The sequence below is a fragment of the Eschrichtius robustus genome, chromosome 4, assembly GCF_028021215.1.
Source record: "Eschrichtius robustus isolate mEscRob2 chromosome 4, mEscRob2.pri, whole genome shotgun sequence".
In the NCBI taxonomy this organism is placed as follows: domain Eukaryota; kingdom Metazoa; phylum Chordata; class Mammalia; order Artiodactyla; family Eschrichtiidae; genus Eschrichtius; species Eschrichtius robustus.
Window position 1 is genome coordinate 150,321,873 of NC_090827.1, and position 15,538 is coordinate 150,337,410.

Below are 15,538 nucleotides of genomic sequence, written 5' to 3' on the forward strand. Positions count from 1 at the left end.
GTTTTGATAGTTTTCTGTTTCATTAATTTCTGCTTTGACCTTCATCATTGTCCAGCTTCTACTTCCTTTGTGTCTGTTTTACAGCTCTTTTTCTAACCTCTTGAGGTGACTTCCTACTTTCCTTCATGTCTAACATTCGCTCGTAAAGCTACAAATATTCCTCTAAGCTTAGTTTTAGCTACATCCCACAGGCTTAGATGTATTTTCTTTATCATTTAAAATATATTCTAATTTCCACAGTGATTCTTCTTTGAACTCTAGATCACTCAGCCTCTCACTCTGGACCTGAGTGCGGTGTCTTCTCTTTGCCACTGGTTTCTGCTACACCTGCCTGTGGCCAAGGACAGACTCTGGGTGAAGAGACATCCATATCTGTTGAGACTTGCTTTACGGCCCAGCACATGGTCAGCTTTCCTGCATGTTCCACGGGGAGGGAAGGATGCATTTACTGGGTGCTGCACACGTGAGTTCAGCAGGTCGGGCTGGTCAGATCCTTTACCTCTTACTGAACTTTTCCTGCTCAATCTGCCAGTTACTGAGCAAGGAGTTAAAAAATCTCCTACTGTGAGTATAGATTAGTCCAATTCTGCTCCTACTTCTGTCAGTTTTTGCTGTAGACATGTTGAGACTGTGTAACTGAATGCAAACAAAATTTAGAACTGCAGCTCCCTGCTGCCTCACCATGACGAAGGCTCCTTGTCTATCTGTGGGGCGCTCTGCCTGGGAGACCGCTTTGAGATCAGTGCGGCCCCGCTACCAGCCTTCTGATTAGTACTGCACAGTGTCTCCTCCTCCATTCTTCCATTCATTCCATTTGACGTGTCCCTAGCAAACAGCATAACCAGACTTTTAATGCTGCCTGAGTCTCTCCTTTCTAACTGGGATATTTGACCCCTTTACCGTTGATGTAACTACCAGCACAGTTGGACTGAACCCCCTCACGGAGCCTGCCTACTCGTCCTTCCTGCTCTTCGCCCTTTGTCTCTCCTTTCCTCCTGTCTCACCTTCTTCCAAATTCAATATTTTTTATCATTCCATTTTTTCCTTCTATTAATTTAAAATGTACTTATTATTTTATTGTCTTAGGCTACCCTGGAGATTACGACATGCATCCTTACCTTATAAAAATCAAATTTTAATCACACCTTTATCCTCTTCCTAGTGGAGATAAGCACCCAGAAACACCTGACCTCCACTCCCCTCTGCCGGTGCTCATCCTGCTGGGCTGTAATTTCATTTCATGTACTTTCAAACCAAACAAAACACAATTCTTCTTGTTTTACACAGTCACCACTCATTTGGATTGACTGATACATTCACCATTTTATCGCCCCGTTCTGTGTGGTCCTTCCTGGGTCCTCCTCCTCGCCCAGCGTTTAGAGGGCCCTCCGTCTGAGTCTGCTCCAGGAGGCCCAACCTAAGACACGGTGTCCCGAGGGCCCAGGAAGTGGACTCGGAACTGGCCTCGTGCAGAGGAGCCGGGCTGGTGGCAGCCGCATGCAGAGGCCCCGGCAGGGACAATTAAAGGCAAGACGTGAAAGCTGGTGCCTCTGAGGAGGAGGCCAAACAAGGGTGTGAGGCCCAGGAACGGGGATGGCCCAGAGGCCGCCTAGCACACCTGCCGAAGAGTGTGGGACAGAGGGAAGAACAGACAGACAGGGCGTTCAACAGGCTTCCCAAAGGCGAGTGTTAAAGTTATCTGTGCTTCTACATCTTGAAATCTTCAGGCAAAAAGGTAGCAAAGATTGAATCCCATGTCTCTAACGTACTATTTTGACAAAAGAGGTTCACAGGTGATAGAAAGATCACATGCTCTGCAGTCCGTGGTCTAAAGAACGCTGTGCCTGCACACAGCTTCTCATCTATGAAATGGGGACACTCAGAGGGAAAGGGCAGGGGAGGTCCGGCCTACCCTCAATCAGCCACGCAGATAACAGCAGACCCCTGGTGTCTGTCGTGACGAGAAGTAAATGGTGACTGCAGGGCCTGGAGCACTTGTCCGGAAGCAGACCTCGAGCCACCACCAAGCCACACGCGCTGGCTCCTGGCCCCCCGGGGCTCAGGCCCCTGCAGAGACCCTTCTCCCAGGGCGATGCAGAGACGACACCTGGCCAAACTCCCAAAGGGAGAATGCAGGCTTGGCGGGGACCCCCCTTCTCGGAACCCCAGAGCCCCAAGGCCCTGCGCAGGGGCCTGTTCCAGCCTCAGGGCCCCCCAGGGCTGCCCCACGGCCGCTCCCGCTCCCACCTCCCAGTACCATGTGCCCCGCTGCCCCAAAACCCACCCAGGACTCTCTGAAAACCCTCTGGAATCCATTCCCCTTCTCATCTGCATAATGAGGTGATTTCGAGGCCCTTTCTAGCTCTAACAGCCAAAGATTCCAGCTTAGCGTCAGAACACAAATTAACTCACTGTTTTAAGCAAAAAAAAATCCCGAAGTCAATTTATTCCAGATAATTGTTATTGAGTTTGTAAGAAATTATGGTTAATTTTTAAAACATTACTGAACTCAAACAGATATTTGCATACTCGTACTCGCAGCAGCATTAGCCACATTAGCCAAAAGGTGGGAGCTACCCAAGTGTCCATCGTCAGACAGATGGATAAACACAATGTGGTCCATCCATACAGTGGAATATTATTCAGCCTTAAAAAGGAAAAAAATTCTGACAGCTGCTACAACATGGGTGAACCGCAAAGATACCCTACTAAGTGAAAAAAGCCAGACACAAAAGTCAAATTCCTGCAGGCAGAAAGTAGGACAGTGGGTGCCAGGGGCTGGGGGAGGGGAGGGGGAGTGAGTGAGTGAGTGACGGGCACCGAGTTTCAGCTGTAGGAGGTAGGAGCCTTCCGGAGTTGACGGGTGATGGTTGCAAAATGATGTGAATGTACTTATTGCCCCGAACTGGACACTTAAAAATGGTAAATTCTATGTTCTATTTTACTACAATTAAAATATGTATCTACTGACACCCTAGACAAAGGCAGAAAAAAGCCACAAAGAACATATTTTCGAAACCTTTATCTGACAAAGGATTTGTATCCGCAAAATGTAAAGAGCTACTACAAAATCTATTTTAAAAATAATAAAATAAAATAAAAATTTTAAAACTACAAGAAGGACATGAATAGGCTACTAATTCAAAAAAGAGAAAACCTGAACAGCCAAAGAGCCCGTGATGGAATGCTCAGCCTCACTCACAATCAGTGAAATGCAAATTAAAATGAGTTGGCATTTTATTGAAACAGGGAAAATTTCAGTTTGACAGTACCAAGTGTCAGTGAGCAGGGTAGCAAGGCCCCTGGTCCTGCTGGCGACCAGAGCCTGGGTGAGGCTCGGCCGAGACTGTCACAGCAACTGACTCCCCAGAACACGCTCTCACAGCCCTGGCTGTGCACATGGGCACCTGCATGACACTGTCCGCTGCAGCTCCGCTCAGGGAGGTCTGTTCCCAACCTTCTATCACGTGGCCGGCAATAGCAGAATGGATAAAAATTTGTGACATATTCATAATGGAATGCTACATAACAAGTAAAATAAACTAAAACTACAAGGTAAAGCTTGAAAGCATAATACAATGTTATAAAAGTGGCAGAATAAGACATGCAGTACGATTACATCTGTGTAAAATTTTAAAACACACAAAATGAACCAGTGAAAGGACCCCGGCTGCCAAGGTCCAGGGTGAGCAGGGAGGGATGACCAGGCGGGGCACCTAGGATTTTAGGGCAGTGAGACTGCTCTGTGTGACACTATGATGGTGGCTGCGTGACCTCAATCCATCTGTCCAAACCTTTAGAATGTACAGCACAAGGAGTGGCCTCCATGCACGCTATGCAACCTAAACTAATAATCATGTATCCAGCATAGCAACACATGGGAACTCTCTGTACTTCCTGCTTAACTTTTCTGTAAACCCCAAACTGCTCTGAGAGTAAAGTCTATTAATTTTTTAAGGATTACAGATCAAAGAAGAGAACCACACAAGAGGATACTCTCGATACATGTGGATCAATATCATACATTTAAAGGGGGTATGGGGCTTCCCTGGTGGCGCAGTGGTTAAGAATCCACCTGCCAATGCAGGGGACACAGGTTTGAGCCCTGGTCTGGGAAGATCGCACATGCTATGGAGCAACTAAGCCCGTGTGCCACAACTACTGAACCTGCACTCTAGAACCCGCAAGCCAGAGCTACTGAGCCCACGTGCCACAACTACTGAAGCCCATGCACCTAGAGCCCGTGCTCCGCAACAAGAGAAGCCACCGCTATGAGAAGCCCACGCACCACAACGAAGAGTAGCCCCCGCTCACCGCAACTAAAGAAAGCCCACGTGCAGCAATGAAGACCTAATGCAGCCAAAAATAAATTAATTAATTAAATTTTTTTTAATAATAAAAAAAATAAAGTGGGTATGAAACGGAGCAGGACCCTGGGGGGCCTCCCGGGGACGCATCCCCCAGTGCCTCCCCCCACCTCTTGTTTGTAGAAAAGCTTTAGCCTCCTAGGCCCTCCCCAAATTCCAAACAGCAAATTTAACCAGAGAAGTGAGAAAATGCGGAATCAAAAGAAAACAGTCAAGCAAGACAAAACCATAATAGTTCTGAACAGTGTCAAGGACCTCTAGTTCCTCCTCAAGGGCTCCAGATAACATCCTGAGCCGTGTCCTTAAGCTGTTTTGCAGATACTAAAACCCCTACCAGGTGGAAGAAGTTATGCAGGCTGCCCAACAGCACGTAGACCCCCCAACCGGCTGGAAGGTTGATGGTTGAGATTCCTGAAACATCACCCAGTTACCTCACCACCAACCAATCAGAGAATTGTGCACAAGCTGATCACATACCCCATGACCCCCTACCTCACACTGTCTTTAAAAGCCCTTCCCTGAAATCCATTGGGGAGTTTGGGTCTTTTGAGCATGAGCTACCCGTTCTCCTTGTCTGGTGCCTGTACTTTCCTTCCCCACAAGCCAGTGTCAACAGATTAGCTTTTCTATGCGTTGGGCAAACGGACCCAAGTTTGGTTTGGTAACAGGCAGTGACAGGCGCCCAGAGGGTTCTCATGTCTATTACGGCATCTGGCACGTAAGAGAGGACGGGACACACCGTGATGCTTTGTAGACCAAGGAGCAGAGGAAGAGGGTCCGGACGGGGCAGGAGCAGGTGGGGCAGGGGAGGGGCCGGGTGTGCATAGAAGCCCCACTTGAAGATTGAGTTTACAGGAGAGGGAGAGGTGGTAGAAAATGGGTGGGATTCAAAGGAGATTCAGTTGTATCATTTTTTAAAACCTGGAGAATGAAAGAAGAAACCCTGAAATGAAGTTACCTCAAGATCATCGAGGGAGCGGGTGAGACTCAGCCTCCTGGACCTCCCGAAAGATCTCCGGGCGGAGGTGCGCTGAGCCGGTGGCAGGAGTCCAATGCCCCGCCCAAACTTTGAGCCCTAAAACGAGAAAAAGACGTCGTTACCTTCTTGGGAGGAGACACTAGTTCTGCCTGACACACCGCCTGGAGAGACCAGAGGAGAGGAGGCCTCAAGGTCGTCCAGGTCAACCTCACATTACGAATGAGTCACCACAACCAAAAACGCAAAGTTGAAAGAAAGAGTCATCCCAGGGCCCCCAAGCATTTGCTGTGCCACTTCCAACTGTGTGTCCAGAGGACAATCCCAGCCTCAAACTCCTCATCCAAGGGCAACGGAAAAACATGTGTGCAAGTATAGGAAAGCACAAGTGGGCGGAGGAAATCATTAGTAATAAAAAGGCTGGTTTTCAGCAAGCTCGTGCTTTCACATAATTTTAGAAGCATTTTAGGAAATTAAAGAATCTCTAGACATTCAGCTGGTGTCTGAAGACCAAACCAACCCAAGTGCATGAAATAACCAGCCATTAAAACATCTTATTCTTTCTCTGGGAAATGACCAGAATTAATTCACTGTCATTATGCCAGACATCTCCCCAAATGTGGTTCCAGCAAATGTCATCACATTTTAAAAATAAAAAGCATCACAGCTGAAAATCTCTGACTTCCTGGGTACTCAAAGTCCTAAGTGACCGGCTTCAGGCATAAAGGAAGCTACGGGTTTCTAAAGACTGCGAGGCCTCAGGCTCTCTCTGCTCCCCACCTGCGCAGGGACCCGGGCATCTTGCAGAAAGACAAAACCTTGCAGCACTCCCTTATAAAGCTCTCTGGGCTAAGTTTCTGCACGGCCAACCTCGCAGACACCAGCCCCCTCAGAGCAAGCTGGAGGGAGAGAAAGATCCAGAACGAACTAACAGGGAAAGAGAGGGAGGGAGGAAGACGCAGAGAGCGGCGGAGACAGAGGGAGAAAGGAGCTGACTCAGGGAGAGAAGACGCAGAGAAAAGCCAAGGCTCCATCTCAGATGCGTCGTCACCTCCAGCAAAAGGCTCCCGGGGCGTAGTACCGCGTCACCACATGTGCTCATCAAACCCTAGCATCCCAGCAAGAGCCCAAGAGAGAAGCCGTGTGCACACTGTCCCAGCAAACGCATCCTCCGTCTCCGCGTGTCCACACCAGGCGGTGCTGTGCCGCCAGCCTGCCCACCCGCAGTCCCCAGGCCGGTGGGGGAAAACAAGGGTGACACAGAGGGTGCTGGGAGCACAGAGGGCAACACAGACGCCCCACGGGGCTGCCGTGGAGCTGGGGCTGAGGGCAGGCGAGGGACACTGGAGGGAAGAAGGCAGTGAGGGCGCCCGGCCACAGCCAGACCCGCACGGGCTCGAGAGCGTCACCCTGAAAGGGACAATGGCCACGGAGCCGTGCAGAGGTGAAGCTGCGTCCGGGCTGGGGCTCGGCCGGGATGCCTCTGAGAAATCAAGTTGCACAGAAGACCTGCCTGTCCCCCAAATGGGCCCGGGGGACCCGTCACGCTGCCTCTCGAAAGCTGAGGAAAAGCCTGTTCCCAGCGCGAGTGTGGCTCGGAGCCTGGCCTCCGAGAAGCCCACCCCGGCCCCGAGCTGGGGGAGCCTGTGGCTCCAGCTGTGCTTCCGCTCCTGCGGACAGGCGCCCAGGCCCTGCCCCACAGGGCTGCTCTGTGACCACCGATAAACCCACTCAGGCCCTGTCAAGACCCACACCCTTCCCCGCCTCTGTGTCCAAGTCCCTCCTTCTCCGCCCCCCACCCCACCCCCGGGAGCAGCACCCTCTGCTCACTGCGGGGCCTTGTTGGCAAGTTACTAAATTTGACATATTCTCGAGAAAGATTTGTCTAAGAAATGTCTTTTTCAAAAAATATGCCCAAAGCTGAGTCTATGTGTAAAATGTACCTGGAACCCAGCGATCTCTCTACAGACCCTCACCCCCGCCCCAGGCCCCCTCCTCGCCGCATGGTGCACCCCTTCAAGAGCCCCCTTCAGCCCCTTGCTGGGGGGCGGGGGTCCCGAGGCTTCCACTCTCAGCAGGAACTGGAACCACAGGTCCCCAGCACCCTCCCCGCCCCGCACCATCTCCCCAGCTGCCTGGAAGCCGCGGGAGCAGCAGGGGCCTCTGCTCTGTGTGTGCTCTCTCCTGGGACCACCTGCCTGGCCGGGTGGCATTTGCTCAGAGAACGCACAAGAGCAAAATTGCGTGGGGACCTGGGTGCCCAGTAACAGGGAGCCCGTCACTGGGGACAGGGGGGTCCACGCGGCCGGAAGGAAAGCAGCCGTCTGCACGTGGCCGTGCACGGGCGCGTTGCGGGACTGGGACTTCAGAGAAGGAATAACGCCTACAGAGGTGTGAACCGACCCCGTGGTGACACTTCACCAACAGGGAGAAGCTTCAGCTCTTACCCGGCTGCTCCTCAGCGAGAGTCCCTGCCCCCCACCCTGGTGTATGAAGACGGCTGTACATCAATAAACTGCTGGAAAATCCCCGCTGATCTGGAGCCCCCTGCTGGCACTACATCACTCACTCTCCCCAGACAGAGCTAAACAGTAGTGATTAGGCAAAAATGGCTACAAATCCGCTTTCTTCAAAGTCAACTCCACTTCTTAAATCGCAAACAACTCATCTCAACTGCTTGCGAAGCGGAGGGCTGAGGGCTGCCCCAGCTCCGCCTCTCTGCCCGCAAGCGCCCCGTACGAGGGCCAGCCGCCGGCATGGACCTCAGCGTGAGCCCTTCGCGCTCCTGGACCCTGCTCTGGACGGTCATCTCAGAACAGGAGGGCGGAGGGCCCCTGAGGGAAGCCTTCTAGAGGAGAAACAGCCAGCAGATGGAGTGCGAGCAGAACTGGGCCGCTGCCACCTGCCCGCCTGCCCACCGCCCAGAGAGAGGTCTCATTTTAGCGCAAGCAGTGACCTGGACCAGCCAGTCCAGTCTCCTCAACCTACAGATGAGAACCCAGCAGCCAGTGAAGGGTCTGCTCGGGCCCACACGGCCAGCAGGGCCCAGACCCAGATCTCATTGCACCACAGTCAGAACCAGAAACTCCTAACTTAAGGGTGTAAACACTAGACCAGAAGCCCCAGTGGGGCAAGGGCTGTGTCCCCCCCCCCTCAACAGTGCCTGGCACACAGCGGGTGCTCAGTAAGCACTTACTGAACAAATTAACCAAGGATGCCATTTAGCTTAAAACAGAGACCAGATCATCTGAAGACCTGCCCAAGAGAAGCTGAGTAGGATTTCCAGCTGACATACTTACTTCTCCCATCATATCAGTCACAAAGCAAAACCATACCAACTGCTCAACAGAGAATTTCCCACAAAGGACTGCTAAGCAGGAATCAGAGAACTGAAAGGGCAGAAAGAGACTCCAAGATGCCAGGACGGGAAGCGGCTGCACCCCCAGGGCTGGGACAGTATGGGAAGAGAAGGACTTATTTAAACTCTGCAGCCAGATGAGGGGCAGGTGGGACCCGGAACTCGGACCTCAGAGGGGGACACAGGCAACGGCTGGTGTCTGGGGGGTGACAAGGCCCCTGGGCAAGGCGGGGAAACCGCAAACTGGATTCAGCAGCAGCGGCAGGAGGAACTGCAGGACCCTCCTCCTCTCGCCTGGCCGCTGGGAGCAGAGCCAGGTGGTGACCCAGCTGGCAAGGGGAAGAGGGCACAGACCCCCGTCCCAGAGCCCATCACAGAAGGCGGGCTTGGGGCTGAGGGACAACAGCTAAGTAACGAGCACAACTTGTGAGATCTGGTTCCTACAAAACTCTCCATATCAGGAGGAATTCTAAGCCCAAAATCAAATCAATTTTAAAATCAACAAAATTCTATTTCCAACAAGACACTGGACAAACACAGAGTGGTGACACTGGACAAACACAGAGTGGTGACTCTGGAATAACATGTGGGAGCTGAAGAAGGGCTCCTGGTCACAGTGAATCACCTTCTCAAGAAAGAAGCCAAGACTGGGTGTCCTGCTCAAGGAAGAAAAGGGTGACTATGTAGGAAAGGACATCCAACTCGAGACAGAAAATTAAGGAATATGTTTGTTTATTCAATAAATACCTAAGAGCCAGGCAGTCATCAAGAGTGAAAACCTTAAAAAGACAGAAACAAGGTGTGTGGCATAACTTCCAAGCCAATAAAGGAGGTGATGAAGAAAGCAAGAAAACCAACAACAGCCTTGAAAACAAAACACACAAACAAAGGCAGGAAAGGAGGAGAGAGCCTAGGAAAAAACAGACTTACAGAAAGTACACAGTAACATCATGGAACCAAAACTACAATGCCAGTAATCCCAATAAATATAAATGGACTAAATTTGCCAATTTATTACGGTCCTACTCTTGAATCTCAGAATGTCAATACGGTCTTACTCTTGAATCTCAGAATGTCAAATTGGATCAGGAAAAACATCCAACTACCTGCCACTCATAGTAACAATCCTAAAACATGGAGAGATGGAAAAGTTTAAATAAAAGGACAGAAAATGTTGACTTGAAGAAAGCTTGTGTAGCTATGTTAATAACAGACAAAACAGATTTCATCTCTAACAGGGTTTTTAAATAAGCGATTCAATACACCAAAAAGAAGAAAGGGAGGAAGAAGAGGAGGAAAAGGGGGAGAAAAATGCCACCATTGATTTTATAACTTTATGAGGTTAGAATAAACTTGATACCAAAACCAGACAAAAACAATGAGAGAAGGGAACACTATAAGACAGTCTTACTCATAAACACAGATTCAAAAATTCTACAAAAATACTAGCAAACCAAACCCATTAGCATATAAAAAGATAAGCACAAGTTAGGCTTATCTCAGGAATGCAAGCATGGTTCAATATTCAAAACTCTATCAGTGTAATATACCACGTTAGCATTTTAAAGGAGGAAGCCCATTTGACTGTCTCAATGAACACAAAAAGAACCAAAAAAGAAAGGCTAAAATTCAACACCCATTCATGATGACAAGTATTAACGAATACAAACAGAAGTAATCCTGGCAAGGCAGCTGCACAAAGAAAGCAGTGAATCAATTGTACTTTTATATATCACAAAAGTTAACATTTACAATTTTTAAGTAGGTACCCATTTACAATAGTAATAAAACGTATAAGGTACCTAGGTATAAATCTGGCCAAATAATCTAAGAAAAAATCTAATTTACAACATTTATGAAGGTAGCTATAAAATTTTACTGAAAGAAAATAAAGACAACCTAAATAAATGAAGAGAGGCACCATTTTCATGGATAGGAAGACTCAATATCCTACATATGTCAGTTGTCCCAATAAAAAAGTCTAGAGCATTTTTTTTTTTTTTGGAGAATTTATTAGCTGATTGTAAAATCTATATGAAAGAGCAAGGCTCAAAAAAGAGCAAGGCTCAAGCAAAGCCAAGATCAGATAAGGTGATTCGGCCTATCAGATACAAAGACTTACTACCAAAGGTACAATTTTGGAGGTAAAGTGCAGTTAGGGTATTGACAGTGGAGGACAGAGAACTGACACCCACATATGTGAACACACAGCACACAGCAGAGGGCACCACTGGGCCTCGTGAGAGCCTGAATTTAGTGCTCCAACAACTGTCGTCCACATAGAGGAAAAAATTAACTTGCCACCCACCTTATTCCATTCACAAATATCAACTCCAAAAAATTTTAGGGGAAAAAAAGGAGAAAATCTTTCTGTCCTCAGGGTAGTAGTGAATGTGTTATGTCAAAAGTGCAAGATAAAGGCTGACAAGCTGGACGACATCAAAGTCAAGAACTTCTGTTCATCAAAATGCCACAGCACATGGAACATGGAGAGGGCATTCGTGGAACGCTTGTAATAGGCAAAGATTAATAGCCAAAATCTGTAACTCCTACCAATTAGAGAGAAAGACAACCCAACAGAAAAATGGGCAAAGTTTTCAGTAGGTCCCTCAACAAAGAGGAAATCAAAACTTTGTGCTCGAGGGAATGCAAACTAAAGCCGCAACAAGATACCATTTTACAACTAATAGATTGGCAAAAACTGGAGGAGTCTGACGAAGGCAAGCTTCAGCAAGGATGTGGAGCGATCTGAGTTCTTACAGTAGCTGGTACGGGACTGCCAGGAAAACAGCATGCTTCTGCACGGTTACAGCATTCTGAGCAAATTTTACTGAGACTTGGGACCTGTACTAAAAGTTTCCATGTCCTGGGACTCAGTGGTTAAATTATAACCAAACAGATGGTGAAAACTCCAGGTGAGACTGACATTTCAAAGGAATGAGGCCTGGAACACCTCCCAGAGAGGCTGATCTTATGCCCCTCCTGGAGCCACCCACCTGCACTACAAAGGGTGAGAGGAGAGACCCAGGATTTTTCCCGTCTAGAAAGAGGATTTGCTTAGAGTAACGGTTTCTCTCCCCCTTAAGGAGGGGAAGGGGGCAGCACGTGTATAATCTCCTGGATCCCTGTTTTGGGAGTTGAGGGGTGATACCCGTTGCGGTTCTCACTGCTCCAGTCCAGGGCAAGGACTGGGCACGGGGGAACCACTGTCGTATTGTACATCAGTAATTAAAGCTGTGTCTGCTCCAGAGACCTGTCTACTGTCAATATGAACGGATACAGAGACCAAAAGCTTAACACCCGGCCCTGATACAAACCAGCCATTCCATTCTTTGGATAGACCCTGAGAAATGCCTTCATATACACGCCTGGAGACATGTGCGAGAATGTTCACCAACGCATCATCAGTCATTTTGTTAATGGCTGTGTGTGTGTGTGTGTGTGCGCGCACACGCGTGGGTGTGTGGTGGTGGTACACTCACACGATGGAATGTTACATAGTTAGAATGATGAACTGCAGCTGCAGATGGTATCATGGATAAATCTTGAAATGATATTCAGTGATTTCAAAACAGGTTGCAGAAGACTGTGTTATAAAGCCATTTTTATAAAGCTGAAGAAACAGCAAAACTAATCAATAAGGGATTCAAGCACTTCATACACTTCTAATTCTAGCAGTGGCCACTTAGCTCTGAATATTCTCACTTTTCCTGGCAACTATACAAAACCAAAGAACAGTAAGGGGTGGCATTGCTTTGTGTCTCTGCTCCTTTGCTCCCGTTTCCTTCACCTCAGTGTCCCCCACTCTCCGTCCTACAGACTGCGTCCAGCTCTGGGAAGCCCTGCCCTGCCTATTCCAGGAGCGCCCAAGCGCTTCTCCCCTGCTCCCCCTAGCACCTCCACCGGCCTGGGTCTCCAGGTCCGCACGCAGCTCGGAGCCCCCCAGAGAGCGCTCAGTGCACGTGGTCAGAAGGCCTTGCGCAGAGCGAGCCCGTAGGGAGCTAAGGAGCCCAGTGCCCTTCCCAGCCCGCCCCCAGCCCCTCTGCCGGTAAGCGGTGTTATCTCCCCAGACCAGCTGACTCTCTCTCCATTGTTTGCTTCCTTTCCTCTTGCTTCGGCAGAGAGAGATGCAATGTTGCCCAAGTGCATTGTTTACAAGGGATGAAGATCAAAGCTGCTGTTTTTAGAGGGAATTATATCATGGGGCCCTAACCTGGCCTTTTTAGTATTCTCCAGAATTTTTTAGAATCTATTTTAAAACTTCCTCTCATTGTACTAGAAAAACTGCACAAGATCTGTCTGTGGAATCCAATACTCTCCTGGCTGGATAGCTGATGAACTGTCATTAGCAATGCCACAGAAATACCACTACAGCTTCCAGTACCAATCCTCACTTTGTTCTCATTAAAAGAATTAAGAAAGTAATTTTCATTTTTTTCTCCAAAGGCATTATTTTAAATAAGTAAAATATGTTCAGATTCCCATAACAAAAAAATCAAAACACCACAAAATAAAATTATAGTGTCCTGGACCCTTCCCAGTATTCACTTACTAACTTGAGGTAACTACTACTTTCTGTTTGGAGTGTTTCCTTTTAATTTTTTCTATATACTTACATATAAACATACGTATGCTTTAAAATGGCATAGGTTTATTTGGGGGGGTATTGAAATACGTTACACAAAAGCGAGATCATATTAAATACGCACATGTGACCTGCTTTTTCGCTTCGTGAGTCTTGGGGGGCTTTCCACGTGGGTAACACCCCGCCCCATCCCCCATGGCAGAGCCCAGAGCCACAGTCCCCTCTGACCAGCGATGGACATCTGGGCTGCACACCTGCCTGTGCAGCCGCACTTCCCAGCCCCGCCTGCAGCAGCGTGCAGTCACGTGACAAGGCCTGTACACTGAGGAGCAGCAAAAGAGTTCCTGCAGCTTCTGCGGGGACTGCGCCGCTCCCTCTCCCCTCCTCCTGCAGGCTCCCCACCTCCTCCTCCTGCAGGCTCCCCACCTCCTCCTCCTGCAGGCTCCCCCTCCTCCTCCTGCAGGCTCCCCACCTCCTGCAGGCTCCCCACCTCCTCCTCCTGCAGGCTCCCCCCTCCTCCTCCTGCAGGCTCCCCCCTCCTCCTCCTGCAGGCTCCCCACCTCCTCCTCCTGCAGGCTCCCCACCTCCTGCAAGCTCCCCACCTCCTCCTCCTGCAGGCTCCCCACCTCCTCCTCCTGCAGGCTCCCCCTCCTCCTCCTGCAGGCTCCCCACCTCCTCCTCCTGCAGGCTCCCACCTCCTCCTCCTGCAGGCTCCCCACCTCCTGTAGGCTCCCCCCCTCCTGCAGGCTCCCCCCCTCCTGCAGCCTCCCCCCTCCTCCTGCAGGCTCCCCACCTCCTCCTCCTGCAGGCTCCCCACCTCCTGCAGGCTCCCCCCCTCCTGCAGGCTCCCCCCCTCCTGCAGCCTCCCCCCTCCTCCTGCAGGCTCCCCACCTCCTGCAGGCTCCCCACCTCCTCCTCCTGCAGGCTCCCCTCCCTCCTCCTACAGGCCCCCCCTCCTGCAGGCTCCCCACCTCCGCAGGCTCCCCACCTCCTGCAGGCTCCCCGTCCTCCAGCAGGTTCCCCCCCTCCTGCAGTTTGGAGTGTAGACGAAAGCTGTCTCCATCTGCACCTGCAGAGCGGCTATCTTCAAGTTCATGTGGAGGCACAGACAGGCGGAAGATGGCAACAAACAACAGAAGGAACCTGGCTCCTGATGAACAGGGAGCCTCCACACCAGCCCTGGGCAGCCCACCCAAACTCTTAACAAACTCTTAATAAAATGAAAAGGCATCCATTTATAAACATTATTTAACTCTCGTCAACAATGTCATACACTCGGCTAAGTCTACGAGTGATGGGCTCCCAGCCCCCAGCCCAGTATCCCACGGCTCCCCAACGAGGAAACAGTTCAGGAGCATTGCCCGGGTCAGTGCACTAGGAGTCAGAGCATTGGATGTTACTGGGAGGGGGTCAAAATGCCGAGCATTCCCTCTGCAAACCTCCCACTTGACCAGCGTAATAAAAGAGCCTGAGAGGCGGAGAGGTGTCCACCTGAACGAGCAAGCGTGGAAAAGTGGGCCTTCTCTTTGGCCAGTTTCCCTCCAGGCGTCCACAGGAGTAAGGGGTCCCAGAAAGCCAAGGGGTCCCAGAAAGCCGAGATCTGGACTGAGCTAGGGTATAAAGGATGAAGAAGACAGTGACGAAGCCCTGGTAAAGGAGCATCCTGAAAAGATGACTGTCTGGACAGAGAACTGATAGGACTTAGAGACCAGCTGGTGACTGAATGCAGTGGTATAGCCCCTCTAAGAGTTGGCTTCCTTTGTGCATATAGAATAGAAGGGCTGCATGCCAGAGTTTCAAAGGGAACATTTAATACAAAGGGTTGTTGAGTATAACATGGAAGCAATCATAAACACAGAGACCACTAAAGACCATCCTAGGGCTGCGAGAGAGAGAGAGAGAGAGAGAGAGAGACAGAGAGAGAGAGAGAGAGAAAGAGAGGGCGCTATGGGGAGGGCTTCCTGGCAGTGGCCGCTCCCCAGGCCTGGGATCAGGGGCACAGGCAGCCAAGGCTGGCTTAAAAGGAGAAGCTGGGGGGTGAGAAGTCCACTAGGGGTGTGAAAAGCTCCAAGGTTTCCCCAGAATCCACAAGGCCATGGAGGGCTGTGCCCATGCACAGGGCTACGGCTGCACCGGCAGGAGTGGAGGCCCAAGCAGGGCCATCAGCTGCCTGGCTGAGCGCTGAAGGCTCCACACACGCAGGCCCCACGGCAAAGACCGAGACTGACCGGCTCCAGGCATCGAAGGAAATC

The 15,538-nt window shown here is 50.2% G+C and overlaps 1 protein-coding gene across 7 annotated transcripts in view; it reads right to left on the reverse strand.

Moving 5' to 3' along the window:
- Positions 1-15,538, reverse strand: part of RGS12 (regulator of G protein signaling 12) — a 121,703-nt gene that overhangs the window by 69,871 nt on the left and 36,294 nt on the right. For 6 of the 7 annotated variants that reach the window (XM_068543505.1, XM_068543508.1, XM_068543506.1 and 3 more), the window contains one exon: positions 5,326-5,442. In XM_068543505.1, coding sequence (XP_068399606.1) covers positions 5,326-5,442 — 117 coding nt within the window. Of the gene's footprint in view, positions 1-5,325; positions 5,443-15,538 lie in introns of those variants that run through there. The other variant, XM_068543510.1, reaches the window with a different exon arrangement.